General features: G+C 52.5%; 1 protein-coding gene across 1 annotated transcript in view; it reads left to right on the forward strand.

Annotated features, from left to right (window-relative positions):
* The first annotated feature begins 394 nt into the window (after window positions 1-394).
* The window catches only part of AQP3 (aquaporin 3 (Gill blood group)), a 57292-nt gene continuing 34880 nt past the window's right edge, over window positions 395-22806 (forward strand). Inside the window, exon 1 of the mRNA XM_078674726.1 lies at window positions 395-779. Coding sequence (XP_078530852.1) covers window positions 603-779 — 177 coding nt within the window. The 5' untranslated portion in view covers window positions 395-602. The remainder of the gene's footprint in view (window positions 780-22806) is intronic.

Consider the following 22806-nt stretch of genomic DNA (forward strand, 5'->3'; position numbering starts at 1 on the left):
ATATAAAGTTGTTTTTCTGGAGCAGGCATAGAAGGTGTTCTTCCTGAGCAGGCAGGTGAATGTGTTTCCTTGGAGCAGGCGTGCATCATTGCGAGTAGTGTGTGTGTGTGTGTGGTTATTGGCAGCACGTGGTGTACCTTTGTAGAGCCCTTGAGCCCCTGTGGCCGCGTGCGCAGCATGCCATGGGCGCCGCGGCTGCACAGATACTCGGGACACCAGCTATTCACCGCGTGGCCCGGACTGACGATCCGGCCACGCCCTCTTTATTTATCTCCCGTGCGCCCGCGTGTGCGTACGTTAGCTGAGCTGCGCTAACCCGCGGTTCACAACATTACAACCTTGACAGCGATGAATGGCCGGGCCCGTGTGCCCCGCGTCACACGGGGCCCGGGTGCTGGCCGCAGCCACCGCCGTCGGTTCATCGTGTGTAAACATTAGTGACAGACAGAGCGCCTAGCTGGTGGCAGCGGCCGCGCAGCGCCTCTCGGCCACCCGCCCCGTGGAGGGTGAGGTGCAGCGCCCCGTGGGCGTGGCTACCGAGGGGAGGGCACTTCATCCTATCGGCACTTAGTTATAAGCACCCTTGGGGCGGACAGAGCGGCATGTGGACCGCAGCTCGAGCGCTTGAAGCACCCAGCAGCACCCAGGAGCCAGGGGTACATCCAAGGAAGATGGGGCGCCAAAAGGAACTTGTGAACAAGATCGGGGACATGCTGCGGATCCGAAGCAAGCTGATGAGGCAGGCGCTGGCCGAGTGCCTGGGGACCCTCATCCTCGTGGTGAGTGTGCAGGGGGCGCCTCTGGCCCAGGGCGGCAGATGAGGCAGGCGCTGGCCCAGTGCATGGGGGACCCTCATCCTCGTGGTGAGTGTGCAGGGGGCGCCTCTGGCCCAGGGCGGCAGATGAGGCAGGCGCTGGCCCAGTGCATGGGGGACCCTCATCCTCGTGGTGAGTGTGCAGGGGGCGCCTCTGGCCCAGGGCGGCAGATGAGGCAAGCGCTGGTCCAGTGCCTGGGGGGCCTCGTCCTCGTGGCGAGGGTGCAGGGGGCACTTCTGGTCCAGGGTCGGGGCAGGAGCTGAGGCATTACAGGTGCCGAGCCCCCGCTGGATCTCCAAGTCAGTTACTTAGTATAGCTCCTTAGCTTCAGCGCCTGTTGCAAAGCGCTAATTGTAACAGCAGGTGGTTCATCTACGGCGAATCGGCTCGACCCTGCCTCACTCGCTGCCTTTCAAACAACTGAATAATCTTAATAGTATCTGCTCTACAGTATACAGTGTTTCTTCCTGTTTTATTATTTCTAGCGCATCGAAGTTGTCTCCAAACCGCGATCGGCGCTATGCTGATCGAGATGCGTTATGTGCCAGTGGCTTAACCGAAATGTAGCATGCATCACTCTGCTAAACCTAAAAAAAGATGAGTGCTTAGAAGTCACGTAAAAGAATGCGCGACGTGTTCAGGCAGATGTCAGCCTCTGACCTGTGCAGATGCAAACATTCCGGGTTTGTGGGGAAAAAAACAATTCTGGGGCAGGTGTTATTTTTGAAGGTAAACAGAGATGTGCTGCTCACAGTCCCCGCACCGCCAGCTGGGGGAACGCTGCATCAACAGTGGGGGCGTCTTAGTGGGTGGGTATTTGTTTACAGGCCATACGTTCCAATATACTCACATACTATGCGTTTTCATGTAGCATTTGATTCGGAGTACACGGTTTACTAAGCCTATGTCCTGCGGAGAGGCGCGAGGCTGGGACAGTCCAGCTGGATTGGAACCTGTGGCTTGCACATAGATCCCAGCAGCAGGTGTTTACTTCATTGACCAACCTGTGTGATCTTGGGCAAGTCATTTTCGTACGCACTACCAGGGTTTACTGATCTGCAACAGATAGGGGGCTTAAACCTCGCCCGCCCCGTGTTTAGCGGACAGAAGACTGTGCCTGCTTCTGGCTGCAGGAGCGCAGTGAACTTGGCAGGCGGGCAGCAGGTGCGCGCGTTCACTGCGGAGGAAGGACAGACAGACACGTGTCCCTTGCTGCAGGCTGCGGTCCCTGCTGTCTCCGGTGGTGGTGCTCAGACCGTGTGTGCTTGCGTGCGTGAAGCGGCGTGTGATCGTGTGCACGGGTCCCTGGTGCGGTGTCTGTCCTGGGAGGGCTGGCTTCACGAGCACATGGCAGCAGCTGTGTGCCAGCTGGTGGGCATGGAACTTACAGTGGTGCTCACCCCTCGCCTCTCCAGACTCCCTAAGTGGAGTAAAGGAGCTATATCAAGCTCCAATACATACAAAAATACAAACATGTCTCTTTACCATCTAGATTAGCACGAGCCTGGCGCTATCTTCCCTCCATTTGAACCGCTATAAAGTGTATAGGCGCAACATGTCGGCACTACACGGAATACCAATGAATACGTCATAAATACACACATAACCAAAGAAATGTGTCTCTGCTTCGCAAGCGAGATCGTGGTACGTACCTAGCGTTTCATCACTCGTTGCAGGCTATCTAAGCGCACTGAAGTGCCTGGAAGTCAGCGTGTTGGCGCTACGCAAAACACCAGTGTCTTTTACTGGGTATGAATACAGCATGGCGAGCCTAGCTCCCTCTATCACTCTAGAGTCTCAAAATATTCTGATGTGCCTTGAAGGCACCACGTTGACGCGCTACAAAATACGAACCAGTAGTCTAGTAATATTTATGTGCATCTGTTGGAAAACACGAGAGTGCACTCTGCTCTTCTGCTCTGGAACATCGTGCGCTCTGAAAGTGTCTGAAAGGCACATTGTTGGCGCTATACCAAACAGCAACACACAGTTGAATCATATAGATGTCGACATCTCCTTTGTGATGGTTCGGCACTCTGACAGCACCGACCACACAGTCTGTGGGTTGCACAAGGGTCCGGGTCAGAGATACGATGTTGCTTTCATTTTAAAACTTTTACATATTTGTCTGTATTATTGTCTATAAAGCGCTGCGTTTCGCCGAAGGCAGCTCCAGGAAAGCCGAGCAGAATACCCCAAACAACCGACCGCTGAAGATATCACAGAAAAAAAGGAAAGATTAATAAAACAGTAACAGTGCAAGATCACACAATGCACCGTATGGATGCCAGGAATTTGTTTTTACAGTTCTTTACTGATTATATCGAGGTGTCCCTGGTTTAAATTTTTTAGAGTAGAAAACCCCTGCAACGCGTGTTGTTTATTGAATGCACAGTAACTTAACCCCACACCTGGAAACTTGTGTAATAGTAGCACCATGGAGCCGTTCGTTTCTAGGCGCATCCAGGCTCAACGGTGCACTCGCTTTATCACCAACAAGCGCTTCGTGTTGGTGTGCGCAGCATTTGTGGATGCTTCTGGGCACGAGGACGGGGTCACCGGTGGATGGCTTTATTTGCCTGGGCTCACACATTATTGTCTGGTAAAGCCGGGATTAAAACGAGCCCGTCTGGTTCCACAGCCGCCGACCCTTTCAAGCGCACCCACTGCAGAGTTGCCTCTGGACTAGGAGAGCAGCCCCGCTGTGAAGGGGGCCCGGAGGGTAGCGGGGTGGGGGAGGGGTCGTGCGTGTATGTGCACGCACGGCTGGCGGTGCACCCCCCCCCCTGGTCTGCGGACGTGCCAGGCTCCTCTCTGTGGAATGCGCTCAGACACGGCCCCGACCACTGTCCTTGGGGCGGCAAGGACTGCGTGTAAAGCACCGATGGCTGCTTCTAGGCTCTATATATCCAAGAAATCTCGGTGACCAGTGAAACGTATGTCGGTCTTAATTCACCTCCCAAATAATCGTTTTCTTTTGTTTTAGATAAGTGTGGCTCCTTCTTTCAGACGCTCGAAACTTTGAAAAGTGCATTAAAGTTGTATAATGGAAACATAGTTCAGTGTGGTGCGGGCTGAGTGGCGGTGTGATATGGCACAGCATAGTTCAGTGTGGTGCGGCATTGAGTGGGGTTGTTATGTGGCATGGCACCGCATAGGTCTGAGTGGGGTGTGATATGGCATGGCACAGCATAGTTCAGTCTTGTGCGGTACCTGACGGATGGCACAGTGTGGGTGCGGTCTCCGGCCTGGTTCGCCTTGATTAGGTCGGACATTCCTCACTATACACTCCGCGCCCGACAGCAAACACCCCCCGACGTGGGGAGACCCTCACACACAACACACTGCGCACACTAGTGGGTGGGTGTCTATACGCCATAACTTGGCACTGTTGGCCTGGCGCACACTGCTGAGAGGGCATCACTCAAGCTGGCACCGAAAGCCAACCCGAGGTGTGGCGCATGTGGCCAGCAAAGTGCCGCCTCTTCTGGGTCCAGCCCTGCGTTTTAAGGCCGGGGAGTGCGGGCAATGGCACAGGGCGCCCGCCCGCCAAGGAGCCCTCTGCAGAGTGAACCTCCGCTCTGTTTAACGTCTGTCTATTCTGCTTGTCTGTCTAGACCTCTCTCCTTCTCTAGCCACCAGTACCTCGCTCGAGCCCAGCTCTAATACCCCTCCTACACCCCCCCACACCGTCATCCTAATGATTTCTGGGGCTCCAAACAAGTCACAGTTCAACTGTTTTTGTCTGACCATTTTACAGAGTAACATACATAACTATTGTTAGCAAAATGTGGAAAAATCACAGCAGTGAATGGGTAATACAATTCAATTTCGTCCGCCCCCCCGAAATATGTTTTGCTCGGGTTTCCCGAGAACCTTAAGAATACATTGAGTGCAAATGTGGCCTTAGCCACAAACATGTGTACGCTGTAGGGGGGATCCGGGGCGTGCCACTGCGTGAGGGACATAGGTAGCGCCTCAGTGTGACATAGCAAGCTGCTAGTTCAGTGCCGAGTTTTGCGGCATGCTTCCATGGGCACAGTGCGGAGTTTTGCGGCATGGGTGCGGTGTTATGCGGCATGCTTCCATACAGTGCGGTGTTATGCGGCATAGCCACGGTGCGGTGTTATGCGGCATGCTTCCATACAGTGCGTTGTTATGCGGCATGCTTCAATACAGTGCGGTGTTATGCGGCATGCTTCCATACAGTGCGGTGTTATGCGGCATGCTTTCATGAAGCGCAGCGGCTGCCTAGAGACTGCACCAGCGCGCTGCACAGAGTTCAAAGGTGAAATGCAGCAGGAGCCCCGGTAGTAACTAAGCGGTATTAAACGCATCCGCGAGCAATAACTGCTGTTAGTTACGCGACCTCGCAACTATGAGAATAGGCAGCGTGCAGACAGTGATGCCTCCCTCCACACTGCACGGGAGAGGCACCGATGCCCCCCTCCAGGGTTGGATTGGGATTAAAAATCGTCCTGGGCACGCATAAAAAAATCGGCCTACATTTGCATAATGCCTTCCCTCAAATCACTGCTTTCAGCGTAATTTTACATAAAAGGGGGCTGGGGTAACAAAAAAATGCACGCATCAATTTACCCTAGTGAAGCACACCTGAAAACAAGTGAGGCCACTTCTGCTCAGGTCCCCTGCCCCGCTCTGTATGCCTACATTAATGGGAGGCACCTCTACCTGTTGCTGCCATTCAGGAGATAATGAGTGCCCATCTCCCTCCAGAAAGGCCACTCAGACACCCACTGGGCCGCTGGCGGGATAGTCGAACAACAGAGACACCGCCCAAATCGACCCCCAGGCTGCTCAAAAGCAGCCCTCGGCTGGACCTCGGACCCCGGCCCCTCAGGCATTGCCCGAATGCCCCGGTTACCAATCCGACACTGCTCCCTCCACACTGCACGGGAGAGGCACGGTCAGGCACCCCCACCAGGGCACCCCCACCAGGCCGGACAGGGCACGGGACGTTTCCCCGGGAGGCTGGTTTTATAGCAGTGCGCACTTGAAAAAGTACCCACTGTAGAGGTATTTGAATATTTATCAGTTTTCAGAGAATAATAAAACTGTCAAAGGGGGGGGGGCTGAGGTGGGGGTGGTGTCAGGCGGCTGAGCGTGGTGTCTGGCTTCATAAGAGACGCCCGGGCTGAGAACCGGGGTTAGAATAAACCTTCTACAGACCCTTTCTGCCTGTGCATCCCACAGGTGAGCGCTGACGCGGACCCACACCTGTCTGTGGTCAGTTCACCTGCCCCGTGCATGCACGGTGTCCTATGACAGGGCAGTACAGAACATGCCATAGCATGACGTGCCACATGCTATACAATACCATGCTATATTCAAACATACACACAGCACCATACAACAAGGTACAACACGCCATAACGCATACATCCATACCATATCGTAAATTGCCATAATTCATATCACAATGTCCCAGAACAGAATATCATACCGTATCCGTACCATGTATGTAAGAAACCTGTTCACAATATTAATGCACACACATGGCTTTTGGGGAAGGTGCGAGCCGGTGTAAACGGGCAGTGAACATGCACCAGGCGCTGGAGAGGGCTGGGCCGCCCCCAGCTGTGCTGCCTCGGCCAGGACCCAGCGAGAGACGAGGCAGGCAGCACCCGAGAGCCCCTGCCCGGGGCAGGGCAGGCCCCCCGGGGCGCTCCCAGCAGCCGCAGAGGCCCCTTCCCTGCGGGGGGGAGGGTCCCCTTGCACCAGGAGCCTCCGCCTCTCTGTGGTGAGCACACAGGGGGTGCGCGTGCCAGCAGCAAGAGGTCACACCAGGACTTCCCAAGGCGGGAACCGAGTATGTCACATGCAATTAAGACGCTTCTCTGGTAAACAGCCTCACTCGGCAGTAGAGCGCTCACGAGACGTCACTGAAGAGGGCTGGGCTCTCTGGGTTCGAACCCCAGCCAGAAAAGACGTCACTCAGCCTTTGGGGTTAAAGGCTGCCTTTTCTCCCAGGTCACGCTCAAAGGTAAACCAAAAGATGTGGTTGACGAAAACCATTTTACCCAAGGTTTCAGAAGAAGACCTTCACAGTCACATCAGGTGTGAGGGGTGGGCGCAAGGGGACGTCTCTTTGACCCTGACACCTGTCTCAAGACAGCATTCATGATTTGGGGTTGGAAGCGCCATCCCAACAGAGGAGACAGCAAGAGGGCCTGTGGTCCCCAAGGGTCTGTCTCTTGCCCCAGAGATCGCTCTTCGTGTAGGCTTGGAAGGGAGCTGGGCGTCCCATAAAAAACACATGAGTGGCAGATGAAGGCAGACGTGTCTCAGCGACTCTGACACCTGTCACAAAAGAGCGTCTGAGATGGGTTCAAGAGGGCTCGTTCTCCAGGAGTTTGAAACCTATGTCACGACATCACCCATGGGTGAAGGATGCACGAAGGCCGGGTCTCGGTGAGGTTGGCGCCTGTCTTAAGAGACAGATCATGAGTTGCCATACATAAGACTTTGGTCTCGCTTGGTTTGGCTCCTGTCTCAATAGATCACCCATGAGTTGCACGTAGTAGACTGGTGTCAATGATATTGGCACCTATCTCAAGAGATCACCCATGAGTTGTGGGTACGAAAGAAGGATTGGTGTCTATGGGGTTGGCGCCTGTCTCAAGAGCTCACCCATGAGTTGCGGGTGAAAGACTGTTTGGTTTCTATGACCCTTGAGCTGATGAGCTCTGGTTGATGCACCTGCGCCCAGCGAGTGGTAGTGAGACCTGAGAAGACTTTGGGCAGCATCTCCAGCACCCCCAAAAAAGTGTTGCTCTCTACTGAAGAAGGACAATTATCCTGAAACACGTGTCTAGAGATACACAGCACTGGCTGCACCAACAAGGGTGAAAACTAAAGCCTGACACCGAAGAAAGTGTTATCATGCACTGCATTTATTATGATGCATCGGGGCAAACTGAGTGCTGGAGGGGGAGAAAGTGTGCGCCCACCCCCCTCCTATTTGGTTTCTATGACGTTGGCACCGGTTTTAAGAGATTGCACTTGAGATAGGCAGATAATATGGTCTGGCTTCCTTGGTGTTGAGGCCCAGCCTATGTGAGTTTGACTCCTGTCACAAGAGCTCGCCAATGAGCTAAGGGTGAAGAGAGCCCAGGCTCGCGGGGTGTCAGACAAGACCAACCCAGAGTTCATCAGTTAAAGGTGGGGAGGGCTCAGTCTCACAAAAACTGCAAAAATACTCAAAGGCCACTCAATTCTGTTTCCATTGGGCTTCAATGTGGAAATCAGAACTTTGCAACCAGTTTGCCCTCAAGTGTAATTTAATGCATCTTTGCCCTGTGAATGTTGAGTTTCTCATGAGGAAAAGCTGAGCAGATGTACTTGTGAGTCACTAGTGCAACACAGTTTCACTGTACCGCTTAGAAGAAGGCACAGGCATTTTAGCACCAGCCAACACCCGCGAGAGAGCGACTGTCTATGATCGGGTTCACGCAATTGAGAAATTCTGAAATACTTGAAAGCCAATGATAGGAAACTACACAAACTTTTGCTGGTGTATTGTGTGTAAAACGTTGCACACCCCTACTCACAGCCGTCTCCCGATTGACAGTGGAAGGGGCTAGCTCTCTCAGAGTTTAAGACCTGTGTCAACAGACCAGCTGTCACCGCAGGTTCTTCAGACGTTCAGCCTCAGGTCTAAAGATCCGCTTATAAGCTGCTGCTGTAGAGAGGTTTCACTCTTAAGGTTTCAGAACAAGTTTCACAACTTGCCCATGAGTTGGGTTGGAAGAGAACCGGGTCTCTCGCAGTGTGGCACCATCCGAAGAGATAGCGCCTGAATCGAGGTTACAGATGGCTGGTCTCTCAAGTTTTACCACTTGTGCTGAGAAGTCATTCTGTGTTGGCAGAGCGCTTGGCTTCTCACAGTTTCACACCCATCTAATTAAATGACTTACGAGTTAGTATGGAGGAGGGCTTCACTTCTAGTGTGTGAGACCCTGAGGTGACCTTATGTGCATTTAGTCCTCCTGGATTCAAGACCTGTTGCAACAGACCGATGATTTGTTGGAGCTGATGAGGGTAAATCTCCCGGGGGTTGGTACCCAGCGGAAACTCATCTCTAAAGAGGTTGATAAGGTGTGGTTGAAAAGGGCTTGGTATCTCAGGATTTGCCCACCACTTGAGCGTAGGACGTTTAATTTACGAATCCAATAATAAAATATTGTTTCCATACGGGTCAAAGTATGTGTCTGCGGCCTCACTCCCTTTGTACCTCATCAGTTTATAGTAGAAATTCCCTAATTCCAGAAATAGTGCATGCAAACTTTAAGGCAGCTTTGACCTATAGGCAGAAACCCTGTCTATCAGACCAAAATATAGGCAGACATATTTTAAATTCAGAGCCAAGGTGAAGGCAGTCATTTATGGCCATGGATCCAGAAGCCTGATTTAACCCATATCTTGCAAGACATGAGACTAAGGCCAAAATGCACAGGGCAGTTCCAAATGCATGACCAAGCAATACCACTTGCATTCTTTGACTTATGTTGGTGACAATTGGTGTTTTGGAACTGCCACAGTATTTCAGCAACAGTTTTAATGTACTAATTCAATTTTATATATTCTTTTGGGTCGGCATACAGCTGCTTTCGAGCCTGTGACATGCAGGTTGCCAACAAATTCCACCAGCAGATGAGTTAACCCACTGACAAGTCCTAAAAAAAGAAGTGGGGGGACGCGCAGACGTCACGACAGGAAGAGACGTCACGAAAGGTGGCTTGCACCATCAGACTCATTGCCTCTCCTAGCTCATCCCTTAGATGCGATTGCATCAGAGAAGCCAGAGCGTGAGCAGCGTTCTGAATGAGCTCTGATTTCACCGCAGAGAGGCCAAAGAGTGAATGTGTGGCTCCATTTGCTCCAGTTATCGAGCTCCTGGTAAAATAAGTTAGGGGACGCCTTCCACCCGCGTGGTACCCCGACTCGAGCCCTGCCCACGGAACTGTTGAGCAAAACCAGCTTCCATCCTCATATTTCCGGTAGCCATCTTGAATGAAAAGGCGCCCAGTTTGACGGGAACCTTAAAAGGAGTGTTCATTTTCACAGCCAGTGGTAGGCCCACTGAGCGGGGAGGGCGTGCCCGGCAGGCCCCTGTCCAAGGTGTCATTCATTATCTTGGCTTTGAATAGTTAAGAATAGTTCTGTCTCTCCCTTTATTTTGAGAGGAAGCACAGACATACAGCTCCACGAAGAGGCTCACCCACAACAGACTTCACATGGATGAGTCCGGGTCAGGACGGCGGCCATGTTAGGTGGGGCCCAACCCCTCACGTGCACGTACAGGGAGAGCCTGACGTACATGTGTAATACTTCTCTGTGGCTGAATCAACTTGCTGACTTTCTGTTGCATAAGAAGATATGTGTGTCAAGCAAATAAAGCAAACAAAAATAATCGGTGCCTCAGCTCTGGTAAGTCATTAATGACGCCGAGAGGAATGCGAGCGGCAATCCTCATATTTCATCTCTGACACGCGCGGCATTGTTAGGGTTTGGACCACAGGACGTGTTTGTGTTCGTGCCCCACCATGTCTGCTTGGAGAGGGCGGCGAGGAACAGGGTGCGGGCACCACCTTCCTTGCCCACCCTAAGGAATGGGTATCTAAAGTGCACGTGCAAGTTCCCATACCGGAAGGACCGCTCCCAGACTGCTGCGCCATTAATCAGCAGAGTAAAGTGCCTCGACAAACACATTGTAATCTTATATTTAGCGCTGTTGATTTCAGTGGGAAGAAACATTCGAGTGCAAACCGACAAATTCAGCAGGGCACGAAAGAGGGCTGGCCAGTGATGCCACATAGTCTGGAAAACCTGCAGCAACTCAGGGTGTAAAATCTATTTGCATGTCACAGGTATCAACCTCTGGCCCTTGGAGCAAGTTTCAGTTGCAGGTCTCTAATTGATTTAATTACAGCATTTAATAATTAGTACACTTTCATAACAGATTCTACGTCTTATCCAAAGGCACTGATGGCAGGCATTAATTATTACCCAACTCAAAGTATCCACGCCAGAAGGATGAATGTATGAATGGGTCTGCCACGATTCAAACCCATGTCCTTCCCAAGCGGGCAACTAGAGCCCTATTTCGAGGGGGGGCCGGGGGGGGGGACGGAAAATATTTCGAGGGGGTGGCTAATTCTTCCAACCACGGACAGAGTGGCTGTAAGAAGGGGTGACACACCACAAAAGCCTCATTTACAAGTAAATGGTCTTTCAAAGACCTGTTAAGTACTCGGGTGCGCCTGCAATTAGATGCTCGCCAGCCCGCGAAGCTGTCTCCGCCCAGGCTGACACACATGACGGAGGGGGGGGGCTGAAGCCCAGTGAGCCCAATGGGTGTTGCGCGCCTGGACTCCTTCCGGTTAATGGTAGGTCCCTGCAGTAGATGCATTAGTCCAATGAGCTATCCTACTTTCTTGGGCACCATACGACGAAAGTCTAGTGGTCAAATACAAATACATCTTAAACCCACAGATAATACTAGACACCAATACCCGGTTTCAAGATGCAACTGGAAAGCAATGGAATGCTCCTGCTGGCAATTTAGTAAATGCCCAGAAACTGTAATGCACAAATTAAATTCTGTAAAAAAGCATTTGTAACTGGTTAACTTCACTTTCCCCCAGGGATCTCCTGCTCTTTGTTGTGTTGACAAATGATAGAGCAGAAGGGTTTGGAGCTACAGATGCTCCAGTGCAGAAGAGACAAAGGTCTGCCCCAGGATTGATTTTTCAGAGAAAGACGGAAAATGAGGCCTGGAGAGTGGTGAGTGATGGCAGGTGCAGGGAATTTTGTTGCCCAATGTGAAGAATACAACCTGCCGGCTTTCCCTACACGAGGACAACCTGAGGATATGGGGTGCCCCGTTGGTGGCGCTGCCAGTGGCCACCTGCATATGCCTTGCACTAGAAATGCACTGGCGAGGTGACGGCTAACAGACACAAAAGCCAAGTCAATGCAGACTTCTCCTCACTCATTCCAGAATGCCTGGTGCGGGGAAGGCAGCGTTTAGGGTGGATTGGAGTTATGCGGGGTCTGGTCACACACTCCTAGTGCTAAAGATGGATTGTATCACAGCTAGGGAGATCTCACTGTCGTTTCTTCTGCCCAAACACACCATTTGTTTCTGGTGGACCACATTGGTATCTTCTGCCACGTTGAACCAATGCGCCCTGGTGGATCGTACCGGTTTCTCTTGCCTGGTCACACCACTCTATTTCTGGTGGATTACTGGTTTGTCCTGCCTGGTCACACCAACGTCTGGTGGATCACACTAGTTCCTCTTGCCTGACCACACCATTTTCTCTTGGTGGACTCCACTGGCTTCTCTAGTCATGTTGACCCATCTTCTCCTGGTAGATCACACTGACTTCTCCTGGATCACTCTAGTTTCTCTTGCATGGTCATACCATCTTTTCCCCGTGGATACCACTGGCTTGTCCTGCCAGATCACAATCTTCCGGATCACGCTATTTCTCTTGTGTTGTCACACCATCTTCACCTGGTGGATCACAACAGTTTCTCTTGCCTGGTCACACAACAGTAGATCACACTGGTTTCTGCAGGTGGATCCCATTGGATTCTCCAGCTGTGTCACACCATCTTCTGCTGGTGGATCACACTAGTTTCTCTTGCGTGGTCACACCATCTTCTCCTGGTGGATCACACCATCTTCTGCCAGTGGATCTCACTGGTTTCTCTTGCCTGGTCACACCATCTTCTCCTGGTGGATCACACCATCTTCTGACAGTGGATCTCACTGGTTTCTCTTGCCTGGTCACACCATCTTCTCCTGACACATCACACTGGTTTCTCCTGTCTATCCCAATGTGTCTCCTGTCAGATCACACCACCTTCTCCTTCCGGATCACTGCATCTTGGCCCTCTGGAGGAAACGCCATGCTCTAAGGGTGCGGGTTTCCTGAGGGTCTTAGAGAGGCTTGGATGTGCTGTTGTGAAGTCCATGAAGCCGCTCAGCCGCCTGGGAACTACGAAACGTATCTGCTCAACTTCAAGTGACAAGGCGGAGAGCGGAGCTAGAGTGTGGCTGGGGCGCAACTGTAGGGATTGAAACTGTGGACTGAGATGGCCTCACCGTTGCACCCATGATGGAATGATGCTCTTATGGGGACTGTGCCTGCGTGTGAAGAACACACCTTGAGGCGGAAGGAGGCACTCTGGTGGCGGTACCTGATCAAGGGTTCAACTTAAGATGTAATGACCGTAGGCTCATCTGCACATTGCAAGGAGGTAAAGTTCACCAGGAAGCTGAAGGCACAGCTCCAAGACAGAAACTGCAGGAATCCTTCGTGAAGCCAGGGCAATGTTTCTCGACAAAAGGCGAAGTCGGCATCTTGATAAGACTGGCACAGTTTGATAACTCTCCCCCCTCCCTGTAGAAACTGTAAACAAGTCAGGAGGGTAAACACTCACTGCCCTTTGTGCTGTCAGGCATTAGCCCCACATGTATGACTCGACAGGTGCCGAAAGTTCAGTTATAGGGAAGCAAGGCGGCTTATTCCTGGAGAAACAGCAGGGACCAATGTGCAGGGCTGGCCAATCAAGCCCCTGCCTGGAAATAAAAACAAAGTAAGGGTCAACGTTAGAGAGTTTTACTTTATTCTAAAACTAAACACATAAACGCTGTATTCGTGCTGCAAGGGCGCTACAGATCAGTCGGTAACTCGGAGGGTTGGTGCATTCTCTGTAGAGGATTTCCTGATCATGGGTTTGGCTCCTCCTTTGGCTGACTCAACCTTTCATCTTTTCAAACACAGACACATTTTAGCCGCTGAAGCATTAAGCCTGCGAAATGAATTAGCAATCAAAGAAAGGGGTTCTTTCAGAGAGTAAACACAAACATTATAATATGATTGTAGTTTTTTTAAAAACACTTGATGTTATAGGGGACACTTTTGAGAGGCGTGCAGGCTTTGAAGCATCTCGGGAGTCACCTGGGGCTGGCTCCCTCCGTCTTTGAACCCTTTCAGGTGGCAGTGGGCAGTACCTGCTCCACTGTGACCCACCCCTGGGCACGGACAGCTGTCATCAATGGCTCCTGCAGGAGCTCAGGATGACACACTCCTAAATGTGTAGGCCTGACTTAGTTTATGTAAATAATTTTTTTTAAAAACACCGTAGTGTACAAAGAATACAACTGGCGAATGAACATAGTGGTTCATGAATAGCAAACCAAATGTATTTCACTTGTAATAATACGTTGCTTTTATATAGCGTTTCAGATCGCACTTCTGGCGTTTCTAAGCACTGTAAATAACAAACGCAAAATGTAACTAAATAGATGCCATTCGATGTATGGGCCTCTGAAGAAGAAGGGCTGTGTTCACCTGCTGGGAGTTGAACTTGGGGCGGGAGGTCGCAGTATTTATGGGAGGCAAAAGTTCATGTCACTGATGTGCAGCACCGAGGCAGCTGGGTAAAGAGAGGCGCTGGTGGGCCTGGGCACAGGTGCAGCAGAGGGGGGCTGTCTACCCTGGAGGTTGCTGCTGGAGTCGCTTTTAGCTGGAGACAGTAGCCTGCAGGGGGGCAGAAGCCTGCTGGCGTCTTCTCTGTCTCCTGCCTCCCCTGCTGAGCTGTCATCACGGCCCCTCTCACGAGGATCGTTACCAGTCACTGACCTCGTGACCCGCAGGCGACCCTAAGTGAATACGTGCAACAGGCGTTGCTGTGCGGCATTGGAGAGCCGCCTGTGAGTCCGAGGCTCGTATAATTCGCCCGTTCAGTGATGGAGCAGGAACCTGCGCTCCTTCGCTTCGTACAGCTGCATGCACTTTTACTGGATACTTTTTTTTCTCCATATAATGTGTATTTTCATTGCGTGTCTTTTTTGCAGTCCTTTCGTGCACCTGTTCACTGTGCTCGCACGCCCTCTACTGGCGAACGATACATGTTAAAAAAATGCCGACTCAGTCTCATCGGAGCACAGCCCGGGATGATAACACCGAGATGATGACTCAGCATGTTTTATCAGGCAGGCACTCCCTTTCTATTCAAAGCAGCGAGATAAGAGGACCGCACGAGACGACACCACACCCCAGGGGGTCAGTTAGACCGCACGAGACGAGACCACACCACGCCCTTCTCCGCACACGGCCAGTTAGGCATTCACTAACGTGTACCAACGCTGAGGCGGCAACTAACCGCTCAATAGCATAGCTTAATTCGGGGCAGTTGTTTTGGTGCTCATTTTATAGCCCTTAAAATGATGAAATGCTGAATAGGTCTCGTCGCCACTGTTGACAGTTAATGAAAAGCACAGCAATACCCTACCGGCACAAGACTGCAGTGCATGTAACAGCACAGCACCGGTCTTGCTGCACAAGATCACAAGTGTAAGTAAGAGACCAGTGTCGGTTCATGTGGACAATATGGCAATGCATGTAACAAACAGCACAGCACCGGTCTTGTTGCACAAGATCACACGTGTAAGAGACCATTGTCAGTACATTGAAACAATACTGCAGTGCATGTAACAGCACAGCACCGGCCTTGCTGCACAAGACAGCAGTGCATATTAGAGCACAGCGTCACTGTTGGCACACGTGTATAATGACTAGCACGCAGGCGCGCAACACCCATTGGGCTCACGGGGCTTCAGCGCCACCCCCCCCCCTCCCCCGTCGTGCCTGTCAGCCCGGGCGGAGACAGCTTCGCGGGCTGGTGAGCATGTAATTGCAGCCGCACCCGAGTACTTCACAAGTCTTTAAAAGACCATTTAGTTGTAAATGAGGCCTTTGTTGTGTGGTCACCCCTTCTCACAGCCACTTTGTCCGTGGTTGGAAGAATTAGCCTATCCCCCCCCCCCCCCCGAAAATTGGGTCTAGTTGCCCGCCTGCTAGCACGGGACTGGCATATCTCCAGAACACTGCAATGTATGTAAGGCTATAGTTTTGGCATGCAAGGCTGCAATGTACGTCATAGTCCAGCGCTGTCCCAGCTGCACAAATTGCAGCATATGGAATAATGTAGCACTGGCATACATGTGTGCCTCTTTTTTGGAATGTAAACGGGGTCACTGAGTTACGCGGCAGTGTAGGAGCCAATAATGTGACAATGTTAATATAATTATGCGGCAAGAAAAGGTAAATTATGCGGCATAATGCCTCACAGTCTAAAGCAGTAAAATGTCGTTTTTTTTGTCATTTTAACAACTATTACTACTGTTGTGTGAAAGGTGCACTCTAATAATTCGAGTTTAACACTTAAATACAGCAATTAGCAACTGAACGTTGAACAGTTACCCCTTGTAGAATCATCTGTTGCACTTTTTTTTTTTGCAGAGTTTTATATAGCGCGAACTAGACCGGAACCCGAATCAGGTATCAGAGCGCTTTACATAGCACCAGTTACGTTACATGAGGATACACTTTCATTTTAGGCAGGGGGAGATTAAGTGATTTGCCCAGAATCACAGGAGTTTTTGGCATCGTTACCGAGACTCGAACCCAGATTCCGAGGTTGAGCGCCTTAGCCGTTAGGCCAACTCCTCTCCTCATCTGTTTATTCACTTTCCATCCTTATTGTAGTGTTGGGCCCTAGGCCCACATGGTGTAAGGAATGAGGCACACGGACACCAGTTAGGGGATAGCAGATCTGGCCACGAGCACGTGCGCTCTGGCTCTTTTATTACCAGCGTCACCTGACCCAGTGACGTCTGTGGTGGGTGGGTGTTTAGTGTAGGGTTACACACAGAACAACTAGACTGTGTCCTAGCAGGACACTACATTCCTCCCCAACTTTAATGAAAGGAAAAGCGAATGTCCAACCTGTAAGAAAACAGAACAATAACAGTTGATAGCCCCAACAGATCTACTTCAGGCGATCAGCTGGGAGAATGTTGGAAGTTCCAGGACTACAAAGTCAGTCAGATGAGCTTTACCTCGGCGGTGTACTTCAGATCATCCTTGTCTTGCTGTGTTGACGCTTATATACAGTGTTCTCACTTTGGGAGGAGAAAGGGTGTGACCCTTGAGGGGTCTCGCAGGTGTTCCTAGTCCAGTGGATGACAACGCTTGTTGGTTGTAGGAGACGACTATGTCACGAGGGGTCTTTCTTTGGATTTGCTGATCTTGATGCCTTCACATCTCCGTCCGGCCAAGTAACTTCCGACTTGCCTTCCTTGCCAGACTCCTCTCTCACTGGAGCCTCGAAGACTGGCCTCTCCTGCTTGGACTCTTCTCTCACTAGAGACGCTGGGAGGACCCTCTTGCCGGACACGACGGGACCGGGTGGGCCGTGCGGGCTTCGCATGAGCCGCGCAAAGGCGTCGCTGCCGAACTGCCAACGGACTCACCGCCAAGTCTCTCATGATGTCCTCGGGGTTGTTGATGTCATCCGCCAGGATGGTCTTGCCGTTAGGACATGGGTTCAGTGTCTTCAACAGACCGTTTCTCGGTGCCAGGTGATTACCTGGGGCCTTCATGCTTCCTGTCGCCTGTCGTGGAGCTGCCGCTGCTGCACCTCTCCCATCCGGATTCCTCTCTCACAGGATATGCGGCCGAGGCCCTTGTCCCCTGGACCGCCACTTGATCGCGTGGGCTGTACGGGTCGCTGCCGAACTTCGGACATGGCCACAGTCGAGTCTTGTGTAGTCCACAAGGGTGGATTGTCTAGTGCTCGGGTATGCTCTGCTTCGGTAAGCTTCAGGTTCACGGGGCACCCATGCAGTTCATCAGTGGTTGGTCTCTTCGAATGCAGGTTGTAGGGATTGCTGGGATCCACGCGGATGTTGCGATGTTCCTTGGACAGCACCAATGTTCCTGTGTGCTGATTGTTACGATGCTCCTTGGACAGCACCGATGTTCCTGTGTGCTGTAGTTCTCTCTCTTCCTCTGTGGAGTGATGTGATTCTCCATTCTTCCTCTTCGTTCACTTCCTCGACACGGTCCGGTCTTCTTTCTTGCTTTCTCATGCTAACCAGGATTCTCCATGTAGCGGGCCCTCTACATGTCGTCCCCGTGGTCTTGTCCATGTGGTAGGACACTGTCTTCACTTGGCTTGGTGACTAGACCTGTCGTCGCATCTTCCTTTTCTTCTTGGTCAATTTTCATCTTGGGCATGAGTTGTCATGCTGTGCTATTTTCTTTGTGGTCGATATTCACCGTCACGGTGTTTTGGCGTTGGCGCGCTTTGTCTGCGTGGAGGAGGGTTGCGTCACCGCTCCTGGTGCAACTCTGGTGCATGCTGCCATGCGTGCTGACGATGGCGCTCCGGTTGCTGCGAGACATTGCTGTCTCTGTTGGGGACCTTTGTGTGCTGTCCCGTGGCATTGGCGTGTCGCTGTGTAGCGTCACTTTGGCGCTCTTGATTCCTGGCACGTTCCGGCGCAGCGCTGCGCAGTCCTGTCGTGCGGGTGTGGAATTCTTGGACGCTTGTTGCGAGTCGTTGGGTACTTGCTGCTTTGGCTGGTGTCAGGGACTTGCTGCTTTGGACCGTTGGCGGGAGTGGTTGATGCTGCGGTGAACACCTGTGGCCACAAGGCGTCGCTGCTCTCTCCGTCGTTTGACCTCGGCAGTCGTTTCCCTGGACGTTCTCCCAGTGCTTGGCAGTCGTTTCCTCCAGACGTTCTGTCAGTGCTTGGATGCTTGGTGAGGCGTTCGTGCCTCTTTCCCACGTCGCGCTGGAAGTGGCATCTGCAGACCCTTTGCTGGTGTGTGTGGGTGTCTTCTGCGTGGTTGCGCACCTACTTGCTGCGTGGTAGTAGATCCTAGTTGTGGTTGCGTTGCGTTGCGCATTTACTTGCTGCTTGGTTTCTTGGGGCGCTACTCAGTCTGTTGCCCCTTGCTGCCGTTGACCCATTGTCGGTTCGTGCAATGCTTGTTTTTTTTTCTTGAATGGCAGGTGCAATTGTGCTTTTGGCCACTGGGTGGCAGTGATGCTGGATGCTTCCCTCCAGCAGCAGCCTGCTCTGTCCCGGGACGTTCTTCCCTAGTTGCCTTCCCACTTTACTGTCCCTGCTACTCTCGGGCTGCACCGGGGGCTGGAGTCACTGACCTCACCTCTTCCCTCGGTGAGTGTTTGTTCGCTTCACTTGTGTTCCTGGCAGGCAGGAGGGCATGTGTGTGAGGGTGAGGTACTGCTCCGTGTCTGTGCACAGGGGGGGGAAATGCTCGGTGTGTTGCTGGGTTCTTGCCTGGTGCTGTCTGGTGCGTGGAGTTCCTTCACTCCTTGCATGTTGCTGCGCAGTGCTGTGCTGTTGTGTGGAGTTCCTTCTGATTTCGGGGGTGGCGGCAGCACCACTGCCAGACGTGGATGTGGCTTTGCGCCACTTGTTGATATGGCACTTGCTTTGACCAATGCTTGTTTCTGTCTCGCCGGGAGTCCTTCGGCTTATGGAGCTGCACTCTGCGGGCACCGTGACACAGTCAGTGTGTCGCTCCTTTGCTGATGCAGCTTGCAACCTTCTTTTATGCTGTTCTAGGTCGTATTGTAGATACCTTTATGTCTGCTGGTTCTAGCTGTCCTTTGCCTAACGTACCTTCAGTACTCACTTACTGAGTGTGTTGCCCTTCATGCCGCTCTCGCATGACAGTGTCTTAGGGCCTGCTAGTGCAGTTTCGGGCAGTTGCACAGCACTCTAGGCAGTCTTGGGGGGTGTCCCAGTCTTGTTGCCGTGTATTTTCGATAACTGATGTAGTGCCGCCAGTTGGCCACTAGATGGCAGTCGCAGCACTTTGGAACAGGCTCCGGCAGTCTCTCCCTGATTGCAGGCTTTCCTGTTTGTTGCCGGTGCAGGGCCTCGGCACTGCTGGACACCGAGTCGCAGAGCCTCTCCTCTCGGTGAGTGTCCTTTTCTCTTCTTTCAAACTTGGGGCCAGTAGGCACGACTTGGGGCTGTGCTGATTTAGGGTGGAGCCCTTTTGTGTCTGTGTCGTGGAGGGGACAGAGAGAGACGTCGGTCTCATGCAGAATATGCACCCAGTTTCTTTTTTTTGTATGCCTTGCCGCTTGTACGGGCAGTTGAATACAGCCGTAGGCAACACGCTATCTCGCCTTCACTCTCCCGAGGTGCGCGTGGGGCGCGGGGAGTTTGTGCCGGCGCAGCTCACAGTGCCTACAGTCGGCACACTTCTTTTCACTAGCTCCTTCTCCCCACCGCAGCAGCTTTAACCAGTCAGCATGCTGCGCGGGTGGGGTGGGGGTCGGCCGTAGCGTAGAGGCAGGCAGGCAATGTTTTGGCTCCAGGGACGGGTTGCTCTGTTTGGCTGTGGGGCAATCGCGGGGGGGCTCCGCTTCACCTTTCCCCGGTGGCGCTAGCTGCCATTCTGCGGTGACGTTGCGGGTGGGCTCCGCTTTCAGCAGTCAGCGCCCGGCAGCTCTGCACACGCTGCGGGCGCTCTCCTGGGCAGCTTGTTCACCCCTCCCCCCGCCGCCCTTCACACACGCGGTGGGGGACGCTGCTGGCAGGCCGCGGGTGGGCTCCGCTGGTCTCGCTTTTACAGGGACGATGGTCCGCGCCACTCGCCCTGTTTGGGGCACAGTCAATGTTCACAGCGGGTGGGCTCCGCCTTCTATGTGTTAATTGTGGGCCTCTCGGCAGGGCGCCACGGCCATGCGGGTAGACACCGCTTTATGTACAGTCAGGCGGGGGTCGCTTCTGGCATGCGCGGCCCCCCCAGGCAGCATGTGTCGCTTGGGCTCACCTCCGGGGCTTTCACTCATGATCCGCTGGTGCATTGAAGTCCGGCTCGGTGGCAGCCGATGCGGGTGGGCTCCGCACGGCTCTTTCTTAACCCCAGGCAGGGGGCTCAGTCGCGGCCGGCGCGGGTGGGCTCCGCCCGGCCGGTGCACCTCTCCGGCGGGGGTCTCTGCTTCGCGGCCGTCTCAGGTGGGCACTGGGCGGTCCGCTCCTCCTGGTGGCGCTGGATGGTGGCGGCCGACGCGGGTAGGCTCCGGTCGGCTCGGCTTTGAAGGCTGGTGCGGTGGGCCTCATGGTCGCTGCGGGGCTCCGACGTGCGCACCGGCTTCTCGGCGCTGCTGCGCCCTGCTATAGGGGGTGTCCTGCAGGCGGGCAGCTCTCTCCCCCTTATCTCAGGATGTTTTGGCAGTGGCACGCGTGGCTTCACTACCGGCTTCGTCGCCAATGTAGTGTTGGGCCCTAGGCCCACATGGTGTAAGGAATGAGGCACACGGACACCAGTTAGGGGATAGCAGATCTGGCCACGAGCACGTGCGCTCTGGCTCTTTTATTACCAGCGTCACCTGACCCAGTGACGTCTGTGGTGGGTGGGTGTTTAGTGTAGGGTTACACACAGAACAACTAGACTGTGTCCTAGCAGGACACTACACTTATGAACTAGACACAAAATGTGTTTATGGCGAATCGGGAAATTATGCAGTCGATGTGTGAGGAACGCTGAACATTCATAATGATGCAGAGATTCCCATGGCCACAGAATCACATAACTCCAGTCACCAGGGAAATAAAATCAAAACATATACTAAAATAAAACAATGCTTTCAAAGGGTTATGGAGCTCTGTAAACTGTCCCTAATTGTTTACCAAAGGGAACAAGGTCAGAATACCCAGCCCTCCCAGAATCCGAAAACATTAGCAATGGGTGGCGTTTTTTTCGCGGTAAGGCGGCCTGCGCTGCCACAGTTTTACCACACCCGGTGTCTGGCTTTGAAGTGTGCCCATCGGACCCCAGTGACTCCCTCACACAGCCTGCTTTCCAACTGACCCGATTAGAAGCGCCCAAGGGCCGGGAGAGGTCACTGCCCCTATTGTCAGCCCCCATAGAGGCCTCAGCGGCTTTGATGTGACGTGGAGCCGGAGCGACGTCCATTGTTGTGCGGGTCATGGCTGGGTGAGCAGGCAGGCCTCCCCGGCAGTGCCCCTCTCCCTGTGAGCTGGGGGCTCGAGGGGGCGGACCCCCTGACTGGGAGGTGTACAGGATCAGGCGGCTAGACTTGGAATCTGTTAACATGGCTTCTAGTGCTGGCTTTTTACACGGCTGAAGCACTGTGTGATTCTTGGCAAAACATTTTCCATGCTTGTAGAGTTGACGGGAGTGGGGAAATGGTCGGGGGCTGGGGAGGAGGGGTGTTACACATGCAGAACCGGGTTCAAACTCTGATCTAGGCTTGACATACTTTGATAAACATATTCGTAATGTAATTTGGCCCTTGGGGCAAGTTCGCGTTTCATAAAACTGAAGTGAAGTATATGTGATGGGATACGAACCGTGGATTTTGCAGTGTGGCACTGTTCCAAATTTGTATCCCATTATTCACGCTGCCCCTTTGAGCTGAGACCGGGTTATGTTGAATGACCACAGAAACATATCGATACCTCGCAGGGCTTCGGGTTTTATTGCTTAAGCCGCCTGCCTGGGCTCATTGCATACATGCAAATAGACCCGATCCAGACGGGAGACTACCGAATTTTCAAGTAAAAAAATTCTTTATTTTAGCTGTCTCCCGCCTGAAAATGCATTTTCCACAATAGAAGTCAATGGGAAATTTTCATTCTCCCGATTTCGTATTTAAATCTCCCACGTCCGTGCCCTAAAATGTTGGCATGTATGTCATTGAGCGCATCAACATATATTTTCTTTGAGTGTTAATGCATGAATTAATTTAGTGTAGGCACACTCAAGGGCTCCTGGCGCAAGGGATGTTGACGGTCAGAGGCCCCACATAGGCTTCTTGGAACAAGTGGGATTTGAGAAGTTTACTAAGTTTCAGGTGAACTTGTGTGGTAGCCAGAAGGCTGGGCCACCTGTGCTCTGGTAGCACGCCCCCAGGATAGGTTTCAGAAAGGGACACAGGGTCAATAGATCAGGGATGTCCTGCACCAGGTATCTTTAGGAACACCTTCCTTTTTAAAGACACTGTGCAACAAACTTGTAAAAATATAATAAAGTCTCTTCAAATTCAAAAAGGAGTATTTCAGTGACATGCAGAAGTGTTTTCAATAGTAAATCAG

Source organism: Lissotriton helveticus, chromosome 2_1 (genome assembly GCF_964261635.1).
Source record: "Lissotriton helveticus chromosome 2_1, aLisHel1.1, whole genome shotgun sequence".
In the NCBI taxonomy this organism is placed as follows: Eukaryota; Metazoa; Chordata; class Amphibia; order Caudata; family Salamandridae; genus Lissotriton; species Lissotriton helveticus.